This window comes from Triticum urartu, chromosome 4A (genome assembly GCF_056163025.1).
Source record: "Triticum urartu cultivar PI428250 chromosome 4A, HENAU_Tu73, whole genome shotgun sequence".
Classification (NCBI taxonomy): domain Eukaryota; kingdom Viridiplantae; phylum Streptophyta; class Magnoliopsida; order Poales; family Poaceae; genus Triticum; species Triticum urartu.
The window spans coordinates 116375144-116386897 of NC_141876.1; the positions used below are offsets into that span (position 1 = coordinate 116375144).

At 44.6% G+C, this 11754-nt stretch overlaps 1 protein-coding gene across 1 annotated transcript; it reads right to left on the bottom strand.

Annotated features, from left to right (window-relative positions):
- Positions 1-7415: 7415 nt before the first annotated feature.
- On the bottom strand, positions 7416-9257 carry LOC125553658 (CBL-interacting protein kinase 6-like). The gene has a single exon (XM_048717412.2). It carries the CDS (start codon positions 8934-8936, stop codon positions 7617-7619), a length of 1320 nt encoding a protein of 439 aa, XP_048573369.2. The 5' UTR covers positions 8937-9257; the 3' UTR covers positions 7416-7616.
- Positions 9258-11754: the final 2497 nt, after the last annotated feature.

Sequence of the window (11754 nt, forward strand, 5' to 3'; positions counted from 1 at the left end):
ATTCCTCACGTCCAGCAATTTATTTTAGAATTTTTGGGGTTCCAGATCTTGCGCTAGCTACAGATTACTACAGACTGTTCTGTTTTTGACAGATTCTGTTTTTCGTGTGTTGTTTGCTTATTTTGATGAATCTATGGTTAGTAAAATAGTTTATAATCCATAGAAAAGTTGGAATACAGTAGGTTTAACAACAATATAAATAAAGAATGATTTTATTACAGTACCTTGAAATGGTCTTTTGTTTTCTTTCGCTAACGGAGCTCACGAGTCTTCTACTTTAAGTTTTGTGTTGTGAAGTTTTCAAGTTTTGGGTGAATTCTTGTGATGGATTATGGAACAAGGAGTGGAAAGAGCCTAAGATTGGGGATGCCCATGGAACCCCCAAGATAATCCAAGGACACCAAAAAGTCAAAGCTTGGGGATGCCCCGGAAGGCATCCCCTCTTTCGTCCACTTCCATCGGTAATTTACTTGGAGCTATATTTTTATTCACAAACATGATATGTGTTTTGCTTGGAGCGTCTTGTATTATTTGTGTCTTTGTGTTTTAGTATGCCACAATCATCCTTTCTGTACACACCTTTTGAGAAAGGCATACATGAAGTAAAATTTGATAGAATACTCTATGTGCTTCACTTATATATTTTTGAGCTAAGTAGATTTGCTCTATGTGCTTCACTTATATCTTTTGAGCTATGTAGTTTTGCTCTATGTGCTTCAGTTATATCTTTTGAGCGTTATAATTTTGCTCTATGTGCTTCACTTAGATCTTTTAGAGCATGGTGGTGGATTTTTTAAAGAAACTATTGATCTCTCATGCTTCACTTAAATTATATTGAGAGTCTCTTAATAGCATGGTAATTTGCTTAATAATAATATGCTTGGTATTCAAGATTTGTGAAACTTTCTTTTGAGTGTGTTGAATACTAAGAAAAGATTGAAGCATGATAATTGTTTTGAGATATGGAGGTGATAATATTAAAGTCATGCTAGTTGAGTAGTTGTGAATTTAAAGAATACTTGCGTTAAAGTTTGTGATTCCCGTAGCATGCACGTATGGTGAACCGTTATGTGATGAAGTCGGAGCATGATTTATTTATTGATTGTCTTCCTTATGAGTGGCGGTCGGGGACGAGCGATGGTCTTTTCCTACCAATCTATCCCCCTAGGAGCATGCGCGTAATACTTTGCTTTGATAACTTCTAGATTTTTGCAACAAGTATATGAGTTCTTTATGACTAATGTTGAGTCCATGGATTATACGCACTCTCACCCTTCCACCTTTGCTAGCCTCTCTAATACCGCGCACCTTTCGTCGGTATCATACACTTACCATATACCTTCCTCAAAACAGCCACCATACCTACCTATTATGGCATTTCCATAGCCATTCCGAGATATATTGCCATGCAACTTTCCACCGTTCCATTTATTATGACACACTCCATCATTGTCATACTGCATATCCCGGTACACCGCCGGATGCATTCATATAGAGTCATATTTTGTTCTAAGTATCGAGTTGTAATTGTTGAGTTGTAAGAAAAATAAAAGTGTGATGATCATCATTATTAGAGCATTGTCCCTGTGAGGAAAGGATGATGGAGACTATGATTCCCTCACAAGTCGGGATGAGACTCCGGACGAAAAATAAAAAAAAAAGAGGCCAAAGAAGCCCAAATAAAAAGAGGCCATAAAAAAAGAAAAGGCCCAAATAAAAAAATAAAAAATAAGAGAAAAAGAGAGAAGGGGCAATGTTACTATCCTCTTACCACACTTGTGCTTCAAAGTAGCACCATGATCTTCATAGTAGAGAGTCTCTCATGTTATCACTTTCATATACTAGTGGGAATTTTACATTATAGAACTTGGCTTGTATATTCCAATGATGGGCTTCCTCAAATTGCCCTAGGTCTTCATGAGCAAGCGAGTTGGATGCACACCCACTTAGTTTCTTTTTGAGCTTTCATATACTTATAGCTATAGTGCATCCGTTGCATGGCAATCCCTACTCACTCACATTGATATCTATTGATGGGCATCTCCATAGCCCGTTGATACGCCTAGTTGATGTGAGACTATCTTCTCCTTTTTGTCTTCTCCACAACCACCATTCTATTCCACCTATAGTGCTATATCCATGGCTCACGTTCATGTATTGCGTGAAGATTGAAAAAGTTTTGAAAAAGTTAGAGTATGAAACAATTGCTTGGCTTGTCATCGGGGTTGTGCATGATTTAAATACTTTGTGTGGTGAAGATAGAGCATAGCCAGACTATATGATTTTGTAGGGATAACTTTCTTTGGCCATGTTATTTTGAGAAGACATAATTGCTTTGTTAGTATGCTTGAAGTATTATTATTTTTATGTCAATATGAACTATTGTCTTGAATATTTCGAATCTGAATATTCATATCACAATTAAGAAGATTTGCATTGAAATTATGCCAAGTAACACTCTGCATCAAAAATTCTCTTTTTATCATTTACCTACTCGAGGATGAGCAGGAATTAAGCTTGGGGATGCCTGATACGTCTCCAACGTATCTATAATTTTTGATTGCTCCATGCTATATTATCTACTGTTTTGGACTATATTTGGGCTTTATTTTCCACTTTTATATTATTTTTGGGACTAACCTATTAACCGGAGGCCCATCCCAGAATTGTTGTTTTTTTTGCCTATTTCAGTGTTTCGAAGAAACGGAATATCAAACGGAGCCCAAACGGAATGAAACCTTCGGGAACGTGATTTTCTCACCAAACGTGATTCAGGAGACTTGGACCCTACGCCAAGGCATCAGAGAGGCGGTCACGAGGGTGGGGGGCGCCCCCCTAGGGTGCGCCCCCTGCCTCGTGGGCCCCTCGGAGCTCCACCGATGTACTCCTTCCTCCTATATATACCTACGTACCCCCAAACGATCAGAACAGGAGCCAAAAACCTAATTCCACCGCCGCAACTTTCTGTATCCATGAGATCCCATCTTGGGGCCTGTTCCGGAGCTCCGCCGGAGAGGGCCGTCATCACGGAGGGCTTCTACATCATCATAGCCTCTCCGATGAAGTGTGAGTAGTTTACCTCAGACCTTCGGGTCCATAGTTAGTAGCTAGATGGCTTCTTCTCTCTTTTTGGATCTCAATACAAAGTTCTCCCCCTCTCTTGTGGAGATCTATTCGATGTAATCTTCTTTTTGCGGTGTGTTTGTTGAGACCGATGAATTGTGGGTTTATGATCAAGTCTATCTATGAATAATATTTGAATCTTCTCTGAATTCTTTTATGTATGATTGGTTATCTTTGCAAGTCTCTTCGAATTATCCATTTGGTTTGGCCAACTAGATTGGTAGTTCTTGCCATGGGAGAAGTGCTTAGCTTTGGGTTCGATCTTGCGGTGTCCTTTCCCAGTGACAGAAGGGGCAGCAAGGCACGTATTGCATCGTTGCCATCGAGGATAACAAGATGGGGTTTATTTCATATTGCATGAATTTATCTCTCTACATCATGTCATCTTGCTTAAGGCGTTACTCTGTTTTTAACTTAATACTCTAGATGCATGCTGGATAGCGGTCGATGAGTGGAGTAATAGTAGTAGATGCAGAATCGTTTCGGTCTACTTGTCACGGACGTGAAGCCTATATACATGATCATGCCTAGATATTCTCATAACTATGCTCAATTCTGTCAATTGCTCAATAGTAATTTGTTCACCCACCGTAGAATACTTATGCTCTTGAGAGAAGCCACTAGTGAAACCTATGGCCCTCGGGTCTATTCTCATCATATTAATCTCCATCAGTTTAATCTTGCTTTTCTTTTTTACTTTGCTTTTACTTTTTACTTTGCATCTCTACACCAAAAATACCAAAAATACCAAAAATATTATATCTATCAGATCTCACTCTCGTAAGTGACCGTGAAGGGATTGACAACCCCTAATCGCGTTGGTTGCGAGTAGCTATCGTTTTGTGCAGGTACGAGGGACTTGAGCGTGGCCTCCTACTGGATCGATACCTTGGTTCTCAAAAACTAAGGGAAATACTTACGCTACTCTGCTGCATCATCCCTTCCTCTTCGGGGAAAACCAACGCAAGCTCAAGATGTAGCAATGATAACCCATGTACGGTAGGTTATCATGGTGCTCCCTGAACAGTAAGCCGATTTGTCCCGAATTGAGATGATGTGGCATGCTATGCATCCGAGATGCGATAAGACTAGGGCACCTTTTTTTTCTAACACCACCCCGGATACGACAGTTCTCTTCGGCCCTCCATCGCTGACATTTGGGACCTAACGAGATGTGCGCACTAAAGGAATTGACCCGTCAACTGCAAGCGCTGCCTTATCCACAGACGAGCTCGCATTGGCCACATGTGATGGGTCATGCATGATCAAGCAAAGTGGGGGAGCTTTGCGGGAGTTTGCACATGCACTTTACCAATAAAAACCCTTAGTCTGGCCTCCTCTCATTTCTCTCTCCTCACATGCATGGTCCCCCTCTTCTCTCTCTCCTCCAACCGGACACCAGAGCATAATATCCCACCACATGCATGGCCCCCCTCTATGATGAGTTCAGTTTATGTGATAATTATGTTAATAATTTTCTACCTGCATGATAGGCTTTGTGGAATTTTACCCTGTTCGCGCACTACTTTTTTTCGTTATTCCTCAGGAAACGCCTTTTGAAACAAATAAGTTCTTTTGGAAGAAATCCCAGGAATTATGGTGGAATCACGTTATTCAATGTGATAATCAACTACCATAAAATAATAAAGCAAATGGGGTGAAGGAGGAGCGTCTGCGGCAGCTCTAGAACCAAAGATGGCCTACCATACGAGTGTGCCCGCTCGTATGGGCTGTCGTATGATGTGCCAGGGGAGCCGCCTCGTCCACTATTTCCACCCATGGAATCGGATTAGAGATCGGACACACGAAGACACTAGAAACTTGTCCAGAAGGCAAAACCCTAGCCTTCGGAGATCATCCGAAGGAGGAATTGGCAAGGAGGAGATCGTTATCTTCATCACCAACTACAAGGGGGCTACAACATCATCTCCACCACCATCATCATCATCATCTCTGTTGTCATCATCATCATCATCCACATCCATCTCATTGTAACATACCTAGTGGATCTACTTGTGTGTTACATGTGTAATTTATTCATGTTTACCATCCACACCTTTATGATGCTTGTTGCCTCCATGTGTGAGTAGTTTCCCTTGTTCTCGGGGATATGGATGAATCCTGGTGTGTAATAGACCGATTGGTATTAGGATTTAATATTGTCTTTGCATGTTTATGTTAACAGTCTTCTTGACGTTGAGTGGAGTTGACCATCCAACATATGCCAACTTTGGACGGAAGGTTATTACTGCTGGCGAACCGGCTGGTTGAAAAGGTAGGTATGTGACAGGGACTATTTCCCTTCTTTCCGTATCGTTGCAGCAGAAGGCCATTTATAGGATGCGTCCACGGGACATTTTTCCCATTTATCACATTTTGGTAACCGGAGTGGGGAATAACGATGGTGGCGTATGTGAAACGGGTCTGTCGCGTGTATGCATGTATCTGTACCGGCTCTACCCACAAATAAAATATGCAAAGTGGCTTAGGAATCCGACGTAACATTGTGTTTAGGCACCACTATAGACGCACGCTAATGGGGAATCCAGACTCCCCGAGAACCCTTTAGTATTGTTGATTTCATCACCGTTGATTACAACCCTTGTTACTAAATTTAGTTTCAGTAATTTACTTTTATGCTCACTACACCATTTCCACCATGTCACTACTACTTTGGATTTCTCTCAACTTGCAGGCATATCTATTTAAACCCTTCAAGAGACAAAAAAAATTGATTCATGTGCTCCATATGCGATCGATAATCTTACTCGAAAAAGCTACAACGAAACCCCGCGCACTTGCAAGACATTACTCTACTCTCTCTTCCCCCAACCATATTAATTTGTAAATAGCATTGAATGGCCAGCTCCCACATCACGTCCGAGGACCACGTTCGGACATAAAAACGAACATATGCGGTGCCATTTGTGGGTCCACAATGGAGATGCCCTTAGTAGCTTAGTAGATATGTCATTGTTACTCATGTCCTTCTGTGCGAAGTACGTGAACTGTAGATTAAATCATTGTTTGCATTTATATTTGAGGTTATGTCTATTTTGCAATAAGCAATTGTTAGTTTGTTGGATAAACTTCATGTGAAGGATTTTTTTTTCACAATATTAGAATTTATTAGTCGTTCCTATCTAGTTTTAATTGCTGCCATGTTCAATATGTATCAGATTTAACTGATAGTGCCTATATTTGGATGGTCTCGACTTCCACCTAAGTATGGCAGCATTTCTATATTTGAATTGTGCCTCTAGAAACAAGACGTCCATAGGATTAGGATTCAAAACAGTAGAAGAAATTTTCTCTGCTGTATGACCATGCAGAGACACTCGATGTAGAGAAGTAGAACAGGAAGAATTGCCCCAAGGATCAAGAAGATATATTTGAAGTTTGTTTCATTCTTCTAGAACAAAAATTAGCCAGACAGAAGATTCGGGCTAGCGAGCGAATTTGCATTCCAAGTAAATATGTCATGTTGCTTTGGTATTTGTGAAATATCAAGGTCCCCAACAACGGTTTTATCTTGACCTCTGCTTTGCTTTGTAAAAGAATTCGGCATATTCATGCAAAAGTGTTCTTCTACTTGCGAGCTCAAATGCACCTGCGATGAACCGTAAAATAATACTCCCTCCGTCCCAAAATTTTTGTCTTAAATTTGTCTAAATACGGATGTATGAAGTCACGTTTTAATATTAGATACATCCGTATCTAATAGAATCTAAGACAAGAATTTTGGGACGGAGGAAGTAAAGAATAGTAAAAAAGACAAATCTAATTATTTTGGTAACAAAAAGATAGATGAACTGTCTGCATATACACACTTATAAATTTCATGAAGAAAAAACATCTCTAGTGTTCTGGGAAAAAATGCTTTCAAAAACAGTTTTTTTCAATCATTGATTTTTTTTTTGCTAGAGCATTTAAGAATGTTTTTCTCCATGAAATTTTGTAGTACAAATTTTGACAATTCTCTATTTTTATGGCAAACAAAGAAGTCATTGGTTTTTACTATTTTTTATTTTACTATTCATGGGACTGTTCACGCGGGAGCATTTGAGCTCACAAGCGGAAACCACATTCATGTATATATTCTTCTTCTTTTTAGCAGATGTATATATTCTATATATTGTTAGTTTGTTATAGATGTCTTGCTTATATATGAGAAGTGCTTTCTATACAAAGCATTTGTAAAACACAATACACTGACACAGTCACTCAACAGAATTGAGCGAAAACCTCTTATGTTAATCCACACTGTCAAACAATCGCATAAGGAACAGCAATCATGCAGGCAAGCTTTGACACACACATGATATTCAGATGTAACAAAAACAATACAATTATGCAACAAAATGAAATCCTTCAGGGAAGGCAGAGCTGATTCTTCTTCTTCGCACTGACCAGACTAACATAAACATGCTGCTTACTTCACTCCCGTCACTACCGAATCAAGAACAACAGAAAAGAAACATGGTACTGCAGCGTCAGACGGCGATGGCGACAGACGCCGGAGGGTCGGCAGCCCAGACAATGTCCTGGAGGGCTGGCCGGAGCTCGTCACAGCAGAACGAGAGGTACTCGAGGGTGTCGCCGCCGTCCTTCTTGACGTCGACCACGAGCACCGAAGGAGCCACGCTGAATATCTCGGCGGCCACGGCGAGCCGGCCCTTGCGCCCGCCGCGTTCCGCGCCCTCCAGGCGCACGCCCCCCGGGCTGCTCTTGGTCACCCGCATCCGCCCGCCTCCACGCGCAGCGACCTCCTCGAGACGGGAGACCACGCCCCGTGCTGGCTCCCGCGTCGCGAACCGCATGCCGCCCTCCCGCCGCCGGCTTGCCGGGTGGCCCTCGAACAGTGGCGAGAGGTCGAATCCCTCGGAGAGGGATATCAGATGGAACGCGTTCAGCGCCTCGGGTTCGTCCTTGTCGGCGGCATCCTTCACGCATGCTGGCGGCTCAAGACTTAGGGGCTTGGCGATGGACGCCTTCTTGAACCACGGCGTCTCCACGAGCTGCGCGACGGTGATGCGGGTGTCGGGGTCGGGGTCGAGCAGTTTGGGAATGAGCCTGCGCGCATCCGTCGAGAACCACGGCGGGCATCGGTAGTCACCGCGCTGCGCCTTCTTGTACATGGTAACAACGTTGTCGTCCGGGAACGGGAGGGATCCGGCGAGGAGCACGTAGAGGATGACGCCGCAGGACCAGAGGTCGGCCTTTGCGCCGTCGTAGCCCTTGTCACGGAGCACCTCCGGCGCAGCATAGCCCGGCGTGCCGCAGAGGGTGTGGAGAAGCCCGTCGGCGCGGGCGTGGTCGGCGAGCGCGCTGAGGCCGAAATCGACGACCTTGAGGTTCCCCGCCTCGTCGAGGAGCAGGTTCTCCGGCTTGAGGTCGCGGTGGTAGACGCCGCGGGCATGGCAGAAGTCGACGGCGGAGATGAGCTGGCGGAAGTAGCGGCGCGCGACGTCCTCCGTGACGCGGCCGGAGCGCTCGATCCGCGAGAAGAGCTCCCCGCCGCGGACGAGCTCGAGGGCGAGGTAGATCTTGGAGCGCGTGGCCATGACCTCGTGGAGCTCGACGATGTTGGGGTGGGAGACCCGCTTCATGACGGCGATCTCCCGCTTGATCTGCTCCACCATGCCGGCGCGCACCACCTTGTCCTTGGCAACCACCTTGACCGCCACGGCCCGCCCGGTCCTCAGGTCCCGCGCGATGTGCACCCGCCCGAAGTTGCCGTGGCCGAGCACGCGGCCCATCTCGTAGCGCCCCTGCAGCACCCCGCCCTTCTTCCCCTCCGCCGAACCCGCCATTCCCGATCTCTCGATTCGCCCCCCTTCCCTCTCCCAAGAAATCGGTGTTGAAGACAATCTACCTGGCAATCGAACTGTAGGAGCAGAGATCCGGCCACTCTACCCGTCCTCGACGTGCTTCCGGTGGCAGGTGCGGCCGACGCGCAGCTTGCGCTGGACGGCGACGTCAGTGCCTGGTCGCCGCCTCATCGCTCTGCATTCCCGGCGAGACGGAGGGGACGGGGGAAGGGGACGAGAACGGGAGGCGATCGATGTGATCGGTGAGCGTGGTGTTGTGTGGTGGTGCCCTGTGATTAGTTTAGATTTGCGGCGAGCGGCTTATATTGGGAGGGAAGGGAGGGCATGGCGGCGGCCCGGGAGACCCTAGACCGCCCTGCCCCTAGGCGGCGCACCTACGCGATACAGCAGCGCCGTTGGATGCGGATCTCACGGTAGGGTGCGTAGGAGAGAGCAGTGGGACTGACAAACCAATGCTTCGGGCCGAAGGTCTTCGCATCCTGACGAAGAGCAATTCTACTATTCTGGCACGTTTCTGCCAAAAGAAGAAACCTTCGAAACTCGGTGGAGATGTGTGTTTGCATATACACTCCAATAGATCTTAAATTCAACATAGATATATAAATAAAAAAACAGAAATAATATGTACATGTCAAGTGCCACCACATGACAAATTGAACGTTTTCGTTAGCAATTTTATTGACGCGAGGATGCAAGTTAGTTGACACACAACAATTTTCCATCAAAAAATAAACTGAATCACGAAGTTGTCATGCTTACCAACTGAAATTGTCACCCTCACGACACTAAATTTATCATCGAAAACGTTTGATTTGCCTCATACCAGACGTTCGAGTGTTATCAGATTCCATAAAAACACTATTCAACTTCATACACTAACCGCGGACACTATTCCTTGCCTCAAACGGTTCTTCTCCAATAGAAGCCGATGCTCCTCCATGTCGTCCTTACACATTTCATTGTCGTTCGTCTCTCACCACCTTCCCAATTTTTCTTAGTGCTTCTTCTCCGTCAAGTTCAACTTGTCTTGCGTTACTCACGTCACCAATTTCTTCTTTACTATCAGCTTATCAACCTTCTCTCTCATGTATGGAGCCTTCCCTTCTCTCTCGAGCATCTCCTTCGCCCCTTTCCTCCTATCAGGTCGTCCCTTGCTTGACCCCGGAGTAGGACTCCTGGGCCTCCTCTCATGTCATCGTCAACCTCCGTAGAGGACGAGGTACTTGGCCCTTTAGTTTTTTCGATGGTGCCTCATCATTCCTCGTCTTTCACTTCGTGTTGTTTTTTATCAGGCTCCAACAATGGTGAAAGGCAAATATTCTTGTTGTTGGACTTGCCCATTTGCTTGTGCCGCTCCATAGCGATCCCATCCTACAACATGCAAATGGAAAAAAACAACACAATTGGGACAGTAGACAAACTGATCTTGGTAAAGATGAAAAAACACTCGCCTGCTCATCAATGGTGACGACAAGATGCGTGCCTCGCTTGCCCCAAATACCCTGCCCATTGGTTGCAAGCTTTAAGAATGATGCTCCGATTTTGTGAGCAACTCGAGTAACCATTGGGATCGACCCTTCACGAATGTGTGCTAGCTTTCCTCGTTGTGTGTCCAATACCTTGCATCGGCTTGATCACTTAGTAAGGTTGGTAGAGTAATAAATTTTCACTCGGTGCATCTTCACTTTTTATAGAAATGACTCGCTACGTCAATGACGTAAATACCTGATTTGAACTAAATTTTATTTGCTTAGCAATGCGTTATGATCCAAAGACCCATGTTCTTGATTATTAAATATGATTTGTGAAATCGAAGGTCCATTTAGCCCTATTGACTTGGCATATAAAGCTTGGCTTGTTTCAAACGGACGACACTAGTTATTATTTTTTAGTCCTACCTTTGCAAACATGGACGACCGCCACGATGACTCGTTGCACAATTAACGCAAGTACCTTGTTTGTTTGAAATTTTGTAGGGTACTGACCCCTTGTTTCCAATGAACGAAGGAAAAAAAAAATCAAATTCTAGTGCATTTTGAAACTTTGATATTCCATGTTAGAATAAAATTGAGGCATACCGTCGATCATCCGAGGACCGAGCAATCACACAAGCACGATACCGAGATTTGTTAACGAGGTTCACCGATATAGCTACATCACCGGGGCCTAAGTATGGGCAGTCCTCCCCATAACACCGCTACAATACCGCACCCGGTCGCCCTGGACGTCGGCACATGCCGCCGGCTTCCCCTGTGTTTCAGTGCTATTATGTTGGCATTGGTTACATCGTGTGTCTACCCCGCTATATATGAGAGGCCTAGGATACAAGTGTCCTACTAGGACATGACTCCATATCCTATCTAAACACAATACAACTCAGAGTCCAACTGTAACCTAACTTGTACACAATATTCAACACAACTCTAACAAACTCCACCTTGGCGAATATTCTCCATCATCTTGAATTCGACAATGCATCAAACTTTCATGTACATTGGACTTGAGCTTATCCCATGAGAACAGATGCTACTCCAAAGACTCCATGTGACTCCACCTGCAACTTGTAGTCCCTCCTTTTCTTGAACACAGTCAACTCTCGAGCAAAATTAAGTTCCTTGTTACTCTAGTTTGTGCTCCCAACTTCTACAATATCCGTCCAACGCCATCACACACTGATCACTGACCTGCGTGAAAGTGAACAACCCACATATTGCGTGTCACACATAAGAGTTACCTGAACTCAACATCACCGCTCCTTTCTTGATCGCCTGTCTAAAATTTGAAGGAATTTCACCGTTGC

What these genes read in the sequence shown, in the direction of transcription:
- LOC125553658 (XM_048717412.2), bottom strand. Translation starts at nt 8,936, where the DNA reads ATGGCGGGTTCGGCGGAGGGGAAGAAGGGCGGGGTGCTGCAGGGGCGC.